The sequence below is a fragment of the Phoca vitulina genome, unplaced genomic scaffold (genome assembly GCF_004348235.1).
Source record: "Phoca vitulina isolate PV1807 unplaced genomic scaffold, GSC_HSeal_1.0 scaffold11, whole genome shotgun sequence".
NCBI classification, from domain to species: domain Eukaryota; kingdom Metazoa; phylum Chordata; class Mammalia; order Carnivora; family Phocidae; genus Phoca; species Phoca vitulina.
This window is the reverse complement of record NW_022589714.1, coordinates 43,817,324-43,837,409: the sequence shown is the minus strand read 5'-3', so window position 1 is coordinate 43,837,409 and position 20,086 is coordinate 43,817,324. Positions and strand designations below refer to the sequence as shown.

The window sequence follows — 20,086 nt, the reverse complement described above, 5'->3', positions numbered from 1 at the left end:
TCCCAAATTAATCTTGTGGGGAGTTTGATTCTCCAGAATTACTGTTTTCACATTCAAAATGATGCTAATGGTATCAGTTGTAATCTTTATACATGGCCAGCAATGCTTCCCACGCCTAATACACCTCAAGTTTATCCCTTAACTGGTATCTCTCCGCACAAGAATGTGTCATTGTTATAGCTTTGGCCGTTTGGATTCTGAAGTTGGTAGAACTGATAAGTTAGTGTTCAAACAAACAAACAAAACCCAGGAAAGCCACCTTGTCATTATACCTGCATGTCAGACTTGCCTGCCAACTTATTCTAGATAAACAGATATGTGAAAGCATGCTGACTGAGTTTGGATCTCCATGGTGAAATGTAGATTATGATATACAAATATATTGGTGGAAATCCAAATATACTAAAGACCTTAAAGCAATCTATGGAAATGGTCATTATTGACTTCAGAAGTGAACTTTCACTGTTCTTAACTGCATGGCAATCAGCTCACACCCAGTTTTTTCTTATGACATATTTCCACGTACACACTAATATGGTTAACAATGATTAGAAATGGTCATTCCCACAACTCACATAGTTTTTCAGAATTCAGGGGAAAGTGACTTGTTCAAAGCCAACTAACGCTGATAGAACAGGCATTGGAATTGGCATCTGAAGTGTTATTCTGGAATGGATCTGATTCAAGAGCTTATGGTCTTTGAAATTCTATGTTGGTTTATTTATGATGTGTTTTTCTCATCAGTGCTGTGACAAAAATATAAACTTAATCTTGGTTTATTTACTCAGCCTACTTCATTTAAAATAAAATTTATGGAATAAAGTAATTCTAAAAAGCAGTTCTGCTTTTAGTTTTACCTGAAAAGTAACACATTTTTGTCCATCTCTAGGTGAAGATGCTGCCAACTCCTTCTAAATTTCATTACATTTTCAATCTTCGAGATCTTTCCAGAATTTGGCAAGGAATGTTAACCATAAAAGCCGAGGAGTGTGATTCGATATCTGTTCTCCTATCACTTTTCAAACACGAGTGCAACAGAGTAATTGCAGACAGGTGTATACTACAGCACTTGAGTTTAAATGTACTGTATAAGAAGTTGACACCATGAGACTAATTCCTGCATTATCTACTCAAATAATTAGAGTATTGTCTTGGTTTGCTCTGGGGCTTGTGAAGCATTGATGCCATTTCCCACCTGCTGGTCCTGTTAAAAAATGCTCTGCCAGTCTGCTTGAGTATTATTTCCACAGCACATTTTTTTAAATCACCACATCATCAGAGACTTGATAACATTCAGAGGCAAATTTTATTATGTATATTTTCTAGGACGTTTGAGCTCCATGTAGCTTTTGCTTGGTGAAATCTGGGAACATAGGCTCAGTCATTGTTCTGAGCCTCAGCTTCCTCCTGTATAAAATATGGATGGTGATGCTGATCTTACAAAGCTGTATGGGCCTACCACAACATTGCACACATATGTGGTATTTCTCAAATGTCGGTCCCCCTCCTTCAGCTCTTCCCCCTCTGATACTGTAGGTCTGAAAAGGACCTTTGTGCACTGTGTGCTTGCAGAACCAGAAAGTGGACGCTCGTCCACTACTGAATGTCGTCAGTCTGCACTCCTATTGCAAATTTTAGGAATCTTTGACCCCACCTAAGTGACTCATCTGTATTGTTAAAGAAAAAAAAATTATTTGTGACACTTGTTAAAACAATAAGGCATACAGACTTTATTCAGGATTATCACACTGGGTATATGGACCACCGCGATGGGGTTTTGCAGGAGGGGAGAGAAATTGAGCTGAACTCCAAATATGACAAGGGAAGAGTGGGAATTTATAGCTACGGAGCAGTTTAGGGGACGTTGGTGGATGGAAAAACTACTGAGAGGAAATATCAAGGGTAAGGGAGGGATTCTAGCTAAACTGACCTAATAGGATTCTTGCTGAAAGCAGGCTAGGGTGAGTAGATATTACCTGGGGGGTGATGGGGAATGAGGAATTTGGTCAGATATTGAAGGGTGATTAGATATGGGGAGTGGGAAATTCTGGGATTAAACCCACTTGACAGGATTCTTGGTACAATTGGGCAATGCAAAGAAGGACACAGAAGTCCAAAAGTCAAGGCCTAATTGGGAAGAGGATTCAGAGGAGACTAAGGTTGATCAAGGAGAGACTCTTTGCCAGTATTTTTTTTTAAGTAATACTCAATGTTATAACTCTCCTTAATGGAGTTATGTCCTTGTCTATTCCCCTGTTCTGAGAAGTCCGCGGTGTAGGATGGGGCCTCAGGAAGTGGAGGGAGGTTGGACATGTTCAATTAGGAAGGATGCCTTCATATTTTACATATTTACTCCTGCATTTTTCTTTCAGATTTATAACTCCTGAAGATGAGCAATGGTTTAATATCCATCTTGTTCGAGCAGTTGAAGAGAATATTAACCCAGATGTGACTTCATATATTCTTCCTGAGCCATACTTCGTAGATTTTCTCCGTGAGATGCCTGAACCAACTGGTGATGAACCTGAGGATTCTGTGTTTGAAGTGCCCAAAATTTATGAACTGGTATTTATTTTCACCTTTGAAAAGAGCTTTTCGATCACTCACCAACTGTATATTTCTCCGCACCCCAGAGTCCCACCATGGAGTTGTAGTAATTTCTACATTAGTTATATGTTGTGATTCATGTCATCATACACCAAGTAAAATATTTCAGTGAAATTTAGCAGTAATCCCATTAAAGTCAGGTATAAGACAAGGATGCCTCCTATCATCACCACTATTTAATATGGGGTTTTGAAAGTTCTAGGCAATGAAACAAATGACCAAAACAAACAAAAAAAGATGTAATTATCAGATAGGAAAAAACAAAAATATTGTGTGCAGATGAGATGATTATCTCTTAATAGAAAAGAACTGAACATCTGTTTTAACTACTAACAGTTCAGTAAGATGACCAAGTGTGAGATAAATATAAAACTCAGTAACTATCCTCTGTATGAAAGGCTGGCAAGTTACAGCTGATGGACCAGATCCAGGTCTCTGGCTGTGTTTTGTGAGATTTGTGAGCTAAAATTTGCATTTTTTAAATGGGTGGCAAAAGAATCCAAAGAAGAATAATATTGTGTGACCTGTGAAAATTACATGGCATTCAAATGCAGCGTTCATACACAGAGCTGCATTGGACCACAGCTACGTGGATTTGTTTCCTTATGGCCCAGGACCACTTCTGCACTATGAGGGTGCAGTGGAATAATTGTGACAAACCCTATGGGCCACAAAGCTTTAATCCTGCCCTTTACAGAAAAAGTTTGCCAACTCTTGGCAACAATCATGAGATAGAAACTATAACAGGAAGGTACTTCATTCAACAGCAACAAGTATGTAAAACATCTAGGGATAAACATGATAAAACTTTACTTGATTAAATGGCAACACATCATTCTCCCTAAATTAATGTATAGGTTTCATGAAGTTTGAAACAGAACTCCAAAAGGTTTTTTTTTTCTTTTAGAGAGAGAGAGCGCGTGCATGCACACATGCATGCTTGTGTGGGTGGGGGAGAGGGGTAGAGGGAGAGGGAGAGAGAGAGAATCTTTTTTTTTTTTTAAAGATTTTATTTATCTGAGAGAGAGAGAGAGATAGCAAGAGAGAGCACGAGCAGGGGGGAGAGAGAGAAGCAGGCTCCCCACTGAGCAGGGAGCCCGATGTGGGGCTCCATCCAAGGACCCTGGGATCATGACCTGAGCCAAAGGCAGATGCTTAACCAACTGAGCCACCCAAAATCTTAAGCAGGCTCCACGCTCAGCATGGAGCCCAACATGGGGCTCAATCCCACCACCCTGAGATCATGACCTGAGCCGAAACCAAGAGCCAGATGCCCAGCTGACTGAACTACCCAGGTGCCCTGCCAAAAGGATTTTTTTTCAAGATTTATTTATTTGAGAGAGAGAGAGCCTGGGGGAGGAGCAGAGGGAGAACAGGAGAGAATCCCAAGCAGACCCCGTGCTGAGTGCAGAGCTATGTGGGGCTCAATCTCACCACCCTGAGATCACGACGTGAGCCGAAAGCAAGAGACAATGCCCAACTGACTGCTCCACTCAGGCACCCCCAAAAAGATTTTTTAAGCAGGGTCACAAACAAAGTAATTCTGAAGTGCATGTAGGTCGAAGAATTGAATGAGGAGACAAAATTGTGCAAAAGAAATACATGAATATTTACTTCAAAACCATTTGACTGTATCAACAATGTAAAACTTCTGTGTATTTTTTAAGATCTATAAGCAATATTAAAAAGCAAATACAAACAGAGAAATATTTGTTATATTCCAATCTTAGTTCCCAGGGGTGGGAATTGGCGCTGGGGTTTTCGAAGGGAAAGGTCAGGGAATGATTTCATACTGGCAACCAGCTAATGCAGTTAAGTTTCTCTGAAAATGGAAATAACTGAAAGTCAAGTAATCCATGACAGATGTTTGGAAGTCCATTAGGCTTTGTTTGTTTGTTTGTTTGTTTTTTAAAGACACCTTTATTCAGCGTCATGATCAGACTATTACATTTAGCAATCAACAGCATGGGTGCAAAAAAAAAAAAAATCTACATTAAAACCCTTTGTTGGAATGCTTTACACTTTCCACAGAACAGAAACTAAAATAACCTGTTATACAATTAGCCATAAATACAGTCCTCGAGTTTTTTGCCCATACACATGAGTATTGTCTAAAACATGTCTTCTTTGTAGCAGCGAGGCCCTGCCACCACTGTGCTTGGCTGAGTTCACAAATCTGCTGTAACCTGTAGCTTCCCTGTCACTTCTCGGGCTCTCCTCTCCTGCTAAGCCTTGTTTCCTGGCAGTAATGAAAGCCTCCTGCTGCTGCCGTAGCTCCTGCCGCTGCGGGAACTGCCACAGCCACCTTGGTTTCGTGGTTTGGCAAAGTATTGGCCTCCACCACCATAGGGGCCAGAGCTTCTGCCTCCAAAATTTCCTCCTTTCATGGGTCCAAAATTTGAGGATTGATTGTTGTAATTGCCAAAATCATTATAGCTTCCGCCACCTCCAGAGTTGCTTCCATCGTTACCAAATCCGTTACAGCCATCCCCACTGCCACCATATCCACCACCACCTCGACTGCCACCAAAGCCACCTCGACCACGGAAGTTCCCTCCACGACCAAAGTTGTCATTCCCACCAAAACCACCTCCACGACCACCACCAAAGTTTCCAGAACCACTTCGACCTCTTTGGCTGGATGAAGCACTAGCCATCTCTTGCTCAGATAGGGCTTTCCTTACTTCACAGTTGTGGCCATTCACAGTATGGTATTTTTGAATGACAATCTTGTCTACAGAGTCACGGTCATCAAATGTTACAAAAGCAAAACCTCTCTTTTTGCCACTGCCTCGGTCAGTCATGATCTCAATCACTTCAATTTTCCCATACTGTTCAAAATAATCTCTTAGATGACGTTCTTCAGTGTCTTCTTTAATGCCACCAACAAAAATCTTTTTCACAGTTAAGTGGGCACCAGGTCTTTGAGAATCTTCTCTTGAGACAGCCCTCTTTGGTTCCACAACTCGTCCATCCACCTTGTGTGGCCTTGTGTTCATGGCTGCATCCACCTCCTCCACAGTGGCATACGTGACAAACCCAAAGCCTCTGGAGTGCTTGGTGTTTGGATCTCTCATTACCACACAGTCCTTAAGCGTTCCCCATTGCTCAAAATGGCTCCTCAGACTCTCATCGGTTGTTTCAAAGCTCAAACCTCCGATGAAGAGCTTCCGCAGCTGTTCAGGCTCTTTGGGAGACTCTGACTTAGACATGTCGGTGGTGGGAGGGGAGACTTTAACGATGCTTACTCGGCAGCGTCCACGGGCAGAAAGGAGTAATCTAACGAATGTATCTCTATTAGGTTTTTATTTTTATTTTTTAAAAAGAGTTTATTTATTTATTTATTTGAGAGAGAGAGAGAGAGAGAGTGCGAGGTGGGGAGGAGCAGAAGAGGAGGGAGAAGGAGGGGGAAGAATCTTAAGTGGACTCCGTTTTGAGTGTGGAACCTGATGCAGGGCTTGATCTCACCATCCTGAGATCACGACCTGAGTTGAAACCAAGAGTTGGCACTTAACTGCCTGAGCCACCCAGGTGCCCCTAAATTAGGTGTTTTTTGTTTTTTGTTTTAAATTACAATTACTTTTGAGAGCCTTTACAATTGCTGCTTTCATAGATTTTGGCTCTTAAATTATTATTTTTTTCTCTCTCTGCACCCACAGGTCCCATCCTTTGACTTTCTGTCTGAAAAACTCCAGTTCTACCAGAGACAGTTCAATGAAATCACTAGAGGAACATCTCTTGATCTAGTGTTTTTTAAAGATGCAATGACTCATCTTATTAAGGTTCTAACTATTGATTCTTTGCTGACATAAATAGATCATGTAAAAATTGGGTAAATTTCATAGACAGATGTTTTGAGAGAAAAAATCTATAGTTTCAGATAGTGTATAGAAGCATGTCCATAGGGTGGATCAGTTCACGGTCTCAGGAAACAAAGGCTTAATCAGAAACCCCTTAGCTAAATCGAAATAAGTTAATCAGTGAAAGACAAGTATCATATGACCTCACTGATATGAGGAATTCTTAATCTCAGGAAACAAACTGAGGGTTGCTGGAGTGGTGGGGGGTGGGAGGGTTGGGGTGGCTGGGTGATAGACATTGGGGAGGGTATGTGCTGTGGTGAGTGCTGTGAATTGTGTAAGACTGATGAATCACAGACCTGTACCTCTGAAACAAATAATACATTATATGTTAAAAAAAAAAAAAGAAAAAGAAGATAGTAGGAAGGGAAAAATGAAGGGGAAATCGGAGGGGGAGACGAACTATGAGAGACTATGGACTCTGAGAAACAAACTGAGGGTTCTAGAGGGGAGGGGGGTGAGGGGATGGGTTAGCCCGGTGATGGGTATTAAGGAGGGCATGTATTGCATGGAGCACTGGGTGTTATATGCAAACAATGAATCATGGAACACTACATCAAAATCTAATGATATATGGTGACTAACATAACATAATAAAATCAAATTAAAAAAAAAAAAAGAAACTCCTTAGCTGAATCCACATACAGGACAGCAAATGCTTTTCAAGGGCTAATTGATGGGTTTTGTATTCAGAGCTGTTGACACGTCGAATCAGAGTTTTTCCTTTCTAGAAAGTAAGCTAGAGAACCCTGTGAAGAAATAGTCCCTCTTCAAATTTTATTTTGATATAATGGGAATCCTGTTCCCTTCCCCATGGAGGAAAACTTGATGCTTTTTAAAAATGTCAATTTCATGATTGGCTTACAGATTATGGGCAAACTGATGAGGAAGGAGTAAGGTGGATGCACAGGAGTGGTATAAAAACAGAAACCAGTTAGAGACAACACCCAGAGGAGCATGGTTTGATCCAAGTCTGAAAGGCTACAGAAAAGAGCCATTTGTTTGTGTCATGTATAGATTGAAAAGGAGTTTCTACGGGAAGTCTGAACATAGTGTCAGGAGGTTTGATAAAGAGGCAGCTTGCTCTGTGTTTATTATACGTTGGCCTTCCCCAAAGTTGGTGACTTTCCAGATGTCCTAGGGCTGTTTCACATTCATCTACTCAACAAGTAATTATTGAGTACTCACTGTGGCTCTTGGGGGCCTGGGACCCAAGTGATTAACATATTAAAAAATATAATGATAGAATTAATGCAAAGTGTTTTTACTATCTGCCACCTGTAAAATTTCCATTTAAAAAAAAAAACTTTTTCGTGGTGATAATGAATTTAGTGATCCATCTAGACTTTCATCTTAATCAGTGATATTAATGTAAAAGGCAGTTTTTTAGCAATGTCTTCAATTGGCCTGCATATGAGGTGAACCACAATTCCAGCCTTATTGAGGAAATCAGCCATAGAAAAGCAACACAAGGCTAAAGTCTAAGTCTTTTTCTACAAATGCCTTCTTGCCTCCCTTGTAAGTAGAATTTTGGTACTTAAAATTTTTTTTTCATTGGCAGAGATACAATACAGGTAGTATTCATTGTAGAGCTAGGTGTCTATCTAGTTCAGTGTGTTAGACTGAATAATAAGCAGACAATCCTAAACTTTCTGCAGATTGGGAAGAGCATCTCCATCATGCATTGAGTCCAAAAATAATAAAATTCCACACACACACACACACACACACACACAGAATGGCTTTGAAATAGGAGATAGGAAAGCCCATTTGTTCTCTCTTTGATGATGGGCAAGGAAAAGAATTTGAGTTGACTAAATCAATAGGAGACATTAATTTAAAAAAACTCTGACATATCCCATTAAAAGAAAAAGTCTAACGTGGTCTACAAGCATATGTTCAAAATTGGACTCATGTAGTGCAAGAAAATGTGAAGAGTTGAATTCTCTTTTTAAATACATACCATTTTATTTCCAAACAGATTTCACGAATAATTCGAACATCATGTGGAAATGCACTGCTGGTGGGTGTCGGTGGTTCAGGAAAACAAAGTCTTTCGAGATTGGCCTCTTTTATAGCTGGATATCAAATATTCCAGATTACATTAACCAGGTAAGGTGAAATAAAACACAGCAATATATTTTTCCATTATTAATTTCTCTGAAGTAAAATGTTCACTTAAAAAATACAACAATTTGGTATATTTTTTAAGCTAACTTTTTATTTAAGTGTAAATTATTTAAGGAGATGTACACAAATCATGGGTGTTACAAAGTAAGTACACCTCAGTCTTTAGCCTACAGATGAAGAAATAAAATATCAGCACCCCGGAAGCACCCCTCAAGTCCTGTCCCAGTCATTACCCTCCCAAGGTTCACCATATTCTGACTTCTAAACCCACTTAGTTTTACCTATTCTTGAACTTTCTATCCATCAAATGCTATGGGATCTACTCTTTTGTGTCCAGGTTCTGTTGCTTGTATTATGTTCGGGAGTTTCATCCATGATGCTGCCTGTACCCATAGTTCATTCTTATTGCTGTATAGCCCTCCACTTTCTCACATATTACCACAATTTGTTACCCGTTGTGCTATTGATAAATATTTGTGGGGATTTTTTGGCAAGTAGAGCTGTAATGAATATTCTTGCACATGACGGAGTGTACTTCCGGAGATAGAACTGCTGGGTATGGAGTGTACATATATTCAGGTTTAGTCCATCTGGAGAATTGTTTTCCACAGTGGTTCTACTTACACTTCCACCAACGGTTCATGAGGGTCTCAGTTGCTCCTCATCCTGGTGCACCTTTGGCACCGTGAGTCTTTCTCACTTTAGCAATTCTGGTGGATGGGTAGTGGTATGGCTCTGTGGCTTCCGTTTGCATTTTCCATGGCGAATATTGAGCACATTTTCACCTCTTATTGGCCATTTGGACAGTCTCTTTTGTGAAATATCTGTGTTATTCCTTTGTTGCTTCTTTTTTTTTTTTTTCAATTAGGGTGTGATTATTTCTCTTATTGATTTTTAGGAGTTCTTTATATATATGTTTTGGATATAATTTTGTTGTCAGAGTGTGTACTACATATATCTTCTCCAAGTTGTTGGCTTGCCTTTTCACTCCCGGTGGATTTTACTTTTTTTTTTTTTTTAAGATTTTATTTATTTATTTGAGAGAGAGAGAGGGAATGCGTGATCATGCACACATGAGTAGTGGGGAGGGGCAGAGGGAGAGGGAGAAGCAGACTCCCCACTGAGTAGGGAACCCCCACTCAGAACTTGATCCTGGGACCCTGAGATAATGACCTGAGTCAAAGGCAGATGCTTAACCAACTGAGCCACCCATGTGCCCCTTGGTGGATCTTTTATTTTATTATTATTTTTATGTCTAGGCTACATTTTTTTATTATGTTCAATTAGCCAACTTAAGTTATCAATTTTTTTTTAATTTTAGTGCTCTTTGTATTCTGTTAAAAAATATTTGTTTACCTTTGTTTACCTATGAAGATATTCTCCTGTGATTTCATTTGCATTTGCAAATAAAATGTACTTTTTTTACATATAGAATTATAACCCATCTAGAATTTATTTTCTTCTAAAATCTGAGGTAGGAGTTGAGATTGTATTTTTCAATATAGATATCCAGTCACTCCAACTCCATTATTGAAAAGGTCATGTTTTTCCTGACACATTATAGTGTCATTTCTTCCCCATCAATCAACTGATGTCTGTGACTATAGTCTGTTCCACTGATTTAATTATCTTTGTACTATTACCAACTGTCTTAATTACTGTAGTTGTTTTTTTTTTTAAATGTTTATTTATTCATGAGAGTCAGAGAGAGAGAGGGAGAGGCAGAGGCAGAGGGAGAAGCAGGCTCCCCACCTAGCAGGGAGCCCGATGCAGGACTCGATCCCGGGACCCTGGGATCACGACCTGAGCCGAAGGCAGACGCTTAACCATCTGAGCCACCCAGGCGCCCACTGTAGTTTTAATATATCTTGAACAACTTTGTTGTTCTTCTTCAGGACTGTCTTGAATATTTGGCCTTTTGTAGTTCCTCATAAATTTTAGGTCACTTTTTAAATTAACAATTTATACACACTACATAGATAAAAAATTTAACAGGGTACAAATTACAAGAGCAGTTAAAAAAATATGAAGCATCAAATATCTAGAGGTTAATTAAATTAATCAGTTGTCAACCTTTAAAAATTGGGAGGTTTCACACACACACACAAAAAAAGGGTTTCTGACTTCTCTTGACACAGTTGGAAGATCTGGCAACACTGTGCCTACGTCCCAGGTGCCTGGACCTAAGCAAAATGCCTCCTTAGATGGGACATACAGTCCTCCAGTTTACCAGAGTGTTAACAGTATTTTCTTGTTTTCTGTATTCTTGATGCTCTGGCACTGGGGTCCTGCTGACTGCCCCTCCCAGGGCAAGCCAGTTCTTAGAGACAGCTAATGGCTTGCTCCAGTAGTGTGCCTTTCATAGGTAAACCAACCACTCCAGAGCTCATACTCTGAACCACCACGTCTATCTGGCTTTCTCCACCAGGAAGCAATATTGCTCTGCTCTAATCACCCAAGAGCCAAGGACCAGTAACTAGGGACAGCATCTATGACCTGGGGCCCGTTGAAATTATTCAAACAAGCCAATCCTAAATCTGCTTAGCCTGCCTACCTTTGCCTTTCTCATGGAAACCACAGTAAAGGCTGTTGCCCTGGGTTGCTATCACTCCTTCCACATCCTGACTGACCCTGAAGCTTCCCCATGCAGCCCTATGTGGTGTGGCATATCCCCTCCTGTTTCTCGGGATCTGTGAGTATAGGCTTCTTCCTTCATGACAGTCCTTTCCATGTCTGGGTGTCCTACCATACCTGACTAAAAAGCTTCCTGGAAACATTTTAAAACAGCAGGGAAGGTGAAGGGAAGGAGAGAGGAGTCAGAGGGGACAATTTAAAGTAGGACTTTATAGTCTCTAGTATATTGATAGGACTTAGCAACTGATCGGATATCGGGTGAAGAAGAGGAAAGAAGAAAGTCTAGAATGACACACCTAGTTTCTCTAGTGGTATTTATCACGCTGCACTGTAAAAATCCTTGTTCACTCCTCTGTCTCCTTCACTAGGCTGTAAGCAACCTGAGGATGGACCATCGTAACCTTTGTCTTATCTACCATTACTATCAAGTGGGTTCTTTTAACCAACACATAAAAATACGTGTTGAACAAATAAACAAATGACCAGTTTTAAGGGGTGGGAGGTAAAATGAGAATTCAGTCCAGTACATGCAGAGAGTGAGATGTTTGCAGAACACATGGTTTCCGTAGTTCATTAGACTCATCGGTGTGGAGTTCAGGAGTGGCTGGCTCCTGGAGATGTCAGCACAGAAGTCTCAGTGGAGAGAACAATTTTAAGGTAACAAGGAGCATGAGTAGGGCACATAGCGAGAAGAAAAGATGGCTAAGGGAAGAATGCTGGGGTCTCCCAACATAGAGGAAGGGGACTTGCTTGCAAGAGAGTGAGAAGTAGAGGCAAGGCAAAGAGGAGGAAATCCAGAGTGGTTTCCGGAAACCAAACTACATCTCAGCAAATCTTACCAGTTTCTCCTTCTAACGAATGACCCCTTTGGCAATTATTTTGAAAGGCATGTATATTTTCCCTTCAGTGGAGTTCCTTTTGTCCAAGTCTACAAGACATTTTACTGTAGTGCCACTCAGAAGGGGATAACTGGTCCTCCTAGATTAAAATCAGCTATTTATTCATTTGAGTGCCCTTAAACTGAGTCATCTCTAATGCCCACTGCAGCTTTTACAAACAGATAATATCTTCATTTTGCAGAGGAGGAAACAGAAGCTGAGGAATGTAAAGGAACATTTCCAAAGCTGCAGAATGGGGATTTGAACACAGGTCCTTCTGGTTCTAATGCCTGTGGCTTACACACAACTCCCTATGACTTGTACCATACAACCTCTTTCAAGTGAGGATGTCTGTTTTGTCAATTTACTCATGAGGATTTATACACAACACTTCAGAAAATGTCTGCTTTATTTCTGCACATCACATCATCTCCAGGAGCATATATATTTAGTAGGAAACACAGTAAACAGAAAAGCAAAGACCAAGATCTTCTTGTCATAAGCTGTAGCTACATAATTATAACATTTCAATTATTTATATCACATTGCATAATGCATGTTCTTCTGTAGGCTGTCTCTGTATTTAGCCACTTAATGAGATACACAAATTACCACTATATATAATTTATTGCTAATTTTATTTATAATTTATCTTGACTTTCTTACCAATCCAAACTCATCCAAGTTTCAGATTAGTTTTAAATATTATACATATATTCACTTGGGCAAAATCTGTTGTGAAAGACTGTCAGCTTGCTGAGAATAAAAGTTCATTTCTGAATTTCTAATTACTCTTCATGAGTCACTTCTGGTGAATTCCCATTTCTCACTTCTCACATTAAATAAAACATACTTGCTTTGAACAGTAACATAACTATTTCACTCTAACCTCTGTGTTTTTTAGCAGGCACTCTTACTTAATATCTCTTGGGGCAGGTGCAGAGTATGCTCTAATTACCATGGGTTATATTGTCTTCTGAGACAAATTATGACTACATATATTTTTAAATTTTAAATTTCCTACCACCCTTTTTAGGTCTTATAATGTGAATAATCTAACAGATGACTTAAAAGGTCTGTACAAAGTTGCTGGTGCTGATGGAAAAGGTATCACCTTCATCTTTACAGACAATGAAATAAAAGATGAGGCATTTCTAGAATATCTTAACAACCTGTTATCTTCAGGAGAGGTAGGTCTCAAAAGTAGAGAAAAAGCTCATATTTTAAAAATGTAAATTATATTTGGACAGAAAAAGCAGCAATCCTTCACAAGTGAGGCCACTTAACATTCATTTTTCATTTTAGAAATGATTAATATGTAAGATGTGGTAGATTTTTGTTTAAAACTACCTGTGAGAAATGAATGCTGTCTACTTCCAGATTTTTTGTATGCTTTGTTCCATTTTAAATATGATTGCTTACTTATTTCATCAGTCTTCAATTTGGTCCTGTAATTTATTTTAGAAGAATCACACTATCTATCTAACAGTCAGGAGTATAAAAGAGAGGAAAGAGTTCTGCCAGCTCTAAGCAGATGTTTGGTCATCACTTCTGACACCACCTCTGTCAGCACTCCCATGATCACTCACATGATTGGTACTTCATTAGAAGGACTCATGGGCCTCAACATCCAGTTGTACTCATGTCTAAGATTTATGACAGCAACACAACAAGGATTCACAGCCAGATCAATATAGAAAAAGACACATCAGGTGGAATCTGGAGAAATCCATGTGCAGGCTTCCTATGTTCTCACCAAAAGGGTCATACAGAATGTGCATCCCCTCCAGTGGTGAAGTGCAGTCACTCGTATGCTGTGTTTCCATTCAGGGAACCCTGTTGGAGATTCCGAGTTCAGCAGTTTTACTGGGGGCTGGTCTGGTTGTTCCTCCCTGCCTAGACACTACTGCCAAAACTCCAGACTCCCAGAAGGAAAGCAGATGTTCACCATATATCACAATGTTTGTGTAAACAGTCCAGGCACAGAACAACCTTTTCAATTAGTAATGGAGGAAACATTCAAAAACCAAGTTCCCAGACAATGGCCAAGTGCTAGCCCTGCAAGCATACGCTTCTCAAAATCGGGCTCACTGTGTTAACTCTTCCCTGCTCAGTGGTGTCTATCAATGCTTGCTGCTGCATGAGCTACTTAACTACCTTGGAGAGAGGACTTCTGCACGATGGTGGCATAGGAAAATCCTGAATTCACCTCCTCCCATGGCAGCACCAAATCTACATCTATATATGGATTATTTCCCTCTGAAAAAGATCCGAAAACTAGATAAGTTGCTTCTCCACAACAAAGGATAAAAAGACCACATCAAGATAGGTAGGAGAGACACAGTCTTGCCAAAAACCTCACCCTCAGCACAGTGACATGCAATAGGGAGGGCTCTCACAAATAAGGAGTGAGGGGTTGGTGCCTCACATCAGGCACCCCAACCCCTGGAATATACACCAGAGAGACAAGCCCCCAAAATGTCTGGCTTAGAATACCAATAGGGCAAAAAAAAAAAAAAAAGAAAAGAAAACCAACGGGGCTGACATCTAGTGACCCAAAGTGCTATAAGAAAGTGAGATTCACTACTAAAGGGCTCCCAATATAGTCTTATCCCAAGACCCAGCCAAGCAAACAAACAAACAAACAAACAAAAAACCCCAGCACTTTGAAAAATGCCTAGATTGTATGTGAGGAAGATTCATTTGCTAATCTTAAAGTATCAACTGGAAGGGTCAGGGGACAGTTGAAACTCTCCCCAGAGATGGAGTTGCTGGTGGATGCCAGTTTTGCACTTTCTACCTACCCTGCTTGCACAGGTGAGCAAGCTTGGACAAAGCACCCTCCTGCCACCTTACTAAGACAGGCAGGGGTGAGTGAGTAGTCAGTACTATCCCACTACCTTGTTGAAGTTGGAAAGCATGGATGGTTGTGGCACTCCCCTGCTCCCTGGCTGGGGCAGGTGAGCATGAATGTGGCATTCACCTGCTCCCTAGGTAAGGTCAGCAAGCATGGGTGGTTGTGACACTCCCTTTCCTTGGCTGGGGCTGGCAAGTGCAAAAGGTGGAAACATTCTTCTACTCCAGTCTACAGCTGGTGCATACACTCAAATAAGACACTCACTTGCTGCAGTCCTGAAGCCCATGGGAGCATGCAGTTAAAATATTTTCTGGCTGCTTTTCTGAAGTTGGCAAGTATGCCCCTCTTATATACTCTCCAACTGCCTAGTTAAAGCCAGCAGGCACAGGCAATCTACATGGGGATGCCCCTTGATTGGCTCATGCTGGTGGCCAAGGGGACTGGCATTCCTGAGCTCCACAGGAATGTAACAGTTGGAAAGACATTTCTTGGCAGGCCACCACACCCAGGACACTGCACAGACAGCAGACTGAAACACAACCCCAGTCTTCCTGTGAAAAAGGCCTATTTACTTAGGTTGGAGCTTCTGCCAGAGGGACAGGCTTTAGGTTTCCCACACATCTAGAGGTTGAGGAGACACTCAAAGGGAATGTAAGCAGGAAGACACCATCCTTCCACAACCCCTTGGCCTTGTTATAGCTCAACAAGACCTCCTGGAAAGGAGTTTATATATTTGTCTGGAGCCCCAACTTTTGCGATCTGGAGAGACTTCCTAGTCTGGAGGACAGCAGGGATTGTGACTGGGGCTCTACAGGACTGTATGTATTTGCATAAAAACTGTTGCCTGAGGTTCTAGATTCCAATCAACCTAAAACTAGGTACTAAATGAGATTCCTCCCCCTTGGAACACTGACTGGTCTTGGTGCACCCTCAGCAACAGGGGCATATCAATAATAAATCAGGTGGTTTGGATAATCAAAAAGTTTTGTGACACAACCAAGAGCTAGGGCAAAGTTGAATAAGGTCCATCACCTACATAAGACCACTTCTTCAAGACTAGGAGAGGTAGCTGTTTTGCCTCACAGAAACAAACATAGAGAGTCAAGCAAAATGAAGAAACAGAGAAATATGTTCCAAATGAAAGACAAAAACCTCAGAAAAAGACCTTGATGATATGGAGATAAGTGATCTACCTGATAAGGGATTCAAAGTAATGGTCCTAAAGATGCTTACTGAACTCATGAGGGGAATGGATGAACACAGTGAAAACTTTAATAAAGATACTGACAACATAAGAAAGTACCAAATAGAGGTTACAGAGCTGAAGAATTACAATAACTGAACTGAAAAAATACACAGGAAGGGTTCAACAGCAGACTGGAAGAAGTGAAACAGATCAGCAAGCTGGAAGACAAACTAATGAAAATCAGACAGAGCAGCAAAAAGAAAAAAAAATTTAATGAAGATAACTTAAGGGATATATGGGACAACCTCAAGTGGAATAAAATTTGCATTGTGGGGGCCCCAAAGGAGAAGAGAGAGAAAAAGGGAGACAAAACTTATTTGAAGAAATAATGGCTGAAAATTTGCCTAACCTGGGGAAGGAAACAGACATCCAGAGCCAGGAAGCCCCGAGTTCCAAATAAAATGAACCCAAGATATTCATGTCAGGACACATTGTAATTAAAATATCAAAGGTTAAAGATAAAGAGAGAATCTTAAGAGCAATAAGAGAAAAAAATTGTTACAGAGAAGGGAAAATTCCATAAAGTTATCAGCTGATTTCCCAGCAGAAATCTTGCGGGCCAGAAGTGAGTGGCACAATATATTCAAAGTGCTAAAAGGAAAAAATACTTCCAACCAAGAATACTCTATCCAGCAAAGTTACTATTCAGAACTGAAAGAGAGATAAATAGTTTTTCAGGTTAGTAAAAGCTAAAGGAGTTCATCTCTACTAAACCAGCTTTACAAGAAATGTTAAAAGAACTTCTTTATGCTGAAAAGAAATGGCACTAATTAATAGCAAGAAAGCACAGAAGAATAAAAATATATAGTAAAGGGAATGGATTAATCACTTATCAAACTACTAAAACTACTATGAAGGTAGTAAAGGTAAAGGTGATAAAATTAACTAAAATGATAATAATCAGTTAAGGGATATAAAAAGATGTAAAATGTGACATCAAAAACATAAAATGTGGGGGAAAGTAATAAAACTGTAGAATTTTGGGGTGTATTGAAATTTAAGTTTCTATCAAATTAAAATAGTTAAATATATAAAATGATAAAGTGAAGCTGCAGTAACAACAAAGCAAAAACTTATAGTAAACACTCAAAAGAAAATGAGCAAGGAATCAAAACATAACACTGAAGAAAGTAATCAAACCAGAAGGGATGAGAGAAAGAGAAGAAGAAAGGAACAGAAGGGAACTATGAAAGCAGCCAAAAAACAATTAACAAAATGGCACTAAGTACATACCCATCAAAAACTACTTTAAATTTAAGTGGACTAAATTATCTAATCAAAGATAAAGGTGGCCGAATGGATTTAAAAAAAAAAAAAAAAACCTATCTATGTGCTGCCTACGGAGACCCACTTCAGAAGTAAGGACACAGACTGACAGTGAAGGGACGGAAAAAGAGATCCCATGCCAATGGAAATGAAAAGAAAGCTGGTATAGCTGTATTCAGATCAGACAGAATACACTTTAAAACAAAGACAGTAACAAAAGACAAAGAAGGCACTATATAATGATAAAGAGTCAATCCAGAAAGGAGATATAACATCTACAAATGTATACGAACCAAACATAGGAGCACCAAAATATATAAAACAAGTATTAACAGATCTAGAAGGAGAAATTAACAGCAATGAAATAATAGTAGGGGACTTTAACACCCACTTACATCAATGGATAGATCATCAAGATAGAAAATCATTAAGGAAATATCAGCCTTAAACGATATGCTAGACTATGTGGATTTAATAGATATACATATAGGACATTCCATCCCCAAACAGCAGAACACACACTCTTCTCAAGTACACATGGAACATTCTCAAGGGTAGATCATATGTTAGGCCACAAAACAAGTCTTTTTTTTTTTTTTTTGACAGAGAGAGACACAGCGAGAGACGGAACACAAGCAGGGGGAGTGGGAGAGGGAGAAGCAGCCCCCCCGCAAAGCGGGGAGCCCGATGTGGGGCTTGATCCCAGGATCCTGGGATCATGACCTGAGCCGAAGGCAGATGCTTAACGACTGAGCCACCCAGGCGCCCTGACCACAAAACAAGTCTTAATGAATTCCAGAAGATTGAAGTCATATTAAGCATCTTTTTAGACCACAATTGTATGACACTAAGAATCAATTATAAGAAGAAAACTGCAAAGACTACAAATAAGTGGAGATTAAACAACATGTTACTGAATAATTACTGGATCATAGAAGAAATCAAAGGAGAAATAAAAAAATACCTAGAATAAATGAAAACATATGTGACATACCAAAACATGCAGTGCAGCAAATGTGGTTTTTAGAAGGAAGTTCATAGCAATATAGACCTACCTCAAGAAACAAGAGAAATCTCAAATAGAGAATTTAACTTTACACCTGCAGGAACTAGAAAATGAAACAAAAAGCCCAAAGTTAGTAGAAATAAGGGAATAATAAAGATCAGAGTGGAAATAGAGATTAAAAAGACAATAGAAAAAAAAATCAACGAAACTAAGAACTGGTTCTTTGAAATGGTAGACAAAATGGACAAACCCTTAGCTAGACTAAACAGGAAATAAAGAAGGAGGACTCAAATAAAATCAGAAATGAAAGAGGTGAAGTTACAACTGATATCAAAGAAATACAAGGGATCGTAAGAGACTGCTACAAACAATTATATGTCAACAAATTGGGTAACCTAGAAGAAATGGATACATTTCTAGAAACTTATAATCTTCCCAGACCAAATCATGAAGAAATAGGAAATCCGAATAGACTAATTACTAATAAGATGTTGAATCAGCAATCAAAAACCTGCCAACAAAATTCCAGGCCCAGAGGCTTTTACAGGAAAATTCTACCAAACACTGAAAGAAGAGTTAGTACCTATTTTTCTCAAACTCTTCAAAAAAATTGAAGAGGAGGGAACACTTCCAAACTCATTCTACAAGGACAGACTTACCCTAATACCAAAACAAGACAAAGATACCACAAGAAAAGAGAATTACAGGCCAATATCCCTGATAAACACAGATGCAAAAATGCTCAATAAAATAGCAAACTGAATTCAACAATACAGTAAAAGGATCATACACCATGATCAAGTAGGATTTACTCAAGGGTTGTGAGGATAGTTCAACATCCATAATCAACATAATACATCACATTAACAAAATGAAAGATGAAAATCATATGATCATCACAACAGATGCATAAAAAAAGCACTTGACAAAATTCAACATCCATTTATGATTAAAAACTCTCAACAATGTGGAATGGACAGAGGGAATGTACCTCAAAATAATAAAGACCATATATGACAAACCCACAGCTAATATCACACTTAACAGGAAGTTTTTTCTTAGGGAAGACAAAGAAATAAAAGTCATCCTAATTGGAAAGGAAGACTGTCAGTATTTACACATGACATGCTGTTATATAATAGAAAATCCTGAAGATTCCACCAAAACACTATTAGAACTAATACACAAATTCAGTAAAGTTTCAGGAATACGTGAATAATATACAGAAATTGGTTGCATTTTTATACACTAATAATGAGCTATTCGAAAGAGATATTAAGAAAACAATGCCATTTACAATTGCATCCAAAAAAGAATAAAATACCTAAGAATAAATTTAATCAAGGAGGTGAAAGACCTGTACACTGAAAACTATAAAACATTTTTGAAAGAAATGAAGAAGATACAAATACATGAAAAGATATTTTGTGCTCTTGGATTGGAAGAATTAATATTGTTAAAATGTTCATACTACCCAAAGCCATCTACAAATTCAATGCAATAGCTATCAAAATTCCAATGGCATTTTTCACAGGTACAGAACAAAGAATTCTAAAATTTATATGGAACCATGAAAGACCCTGAATAGTCAAGCAATCTTGA

The 20,086-nt window shown here is 39.3% G+C and overlaps 2 protein-coding genes across 2 annotated transcripts in view; one reads left to right on the top strand and one right to left on the bottom strand.

The window, feature by feature from the left end:
• DNAH8 (dynein axonemal heavy chain 8) overlaps positions 1 to 20,086 on the top strand; it is a 369,397-nt gene that overhangs the window by 217,590 nt on the left and 131,721 nt on the right. Inside the window, exons 54-58 of the mRNA XM_032410111.1 lie at positions 890 to 1,053; positions 2,373 to 2,565; positions 6,267 to 6,389; positions 8,449 to 8,579; positions 13,146 to 13,299. Of these exons, the coding sequence (XP_032266002.1) occupies positions 890 to 1,053; positions 2,373 to 2,565; positions 6,267 to 6,389; positions 8,449 to 8,579; positions 13,146 to 13,299 (765 nt within the window). The remainder of the gene's footprint in view (positions 1 to 889; positions 1,054 to 2,372; positions 2,566 to 6,266; positions 6,390 to 8,448; positions 8,580 to 13,145; positions 13,300 to 20,086) is intronic.
• Positions 4,833 to 5,819, bottom strand: LOC116635736 (heterogeneous nuclear ribonucleoprotein A1-like). The gene has a single exon (XM_032410085.1). It carries the CDS (start codon positions 5,817 to 5,819, stop codon positions 4,833 to 4,835), a length of 987 nt encoding a protein of 328 aa, XP_032265976.1.

Bases quoted from the DNA above. Each gene is read 5' to 3' on its own strand.
- LOC116635736 (XM_032410085.1), bottom strand. From the start codon at position 5,819: ATGTCTAAGTCAGAGTCTCCCAAAGAGCCTGAACAGCTGCGGAAGCTC.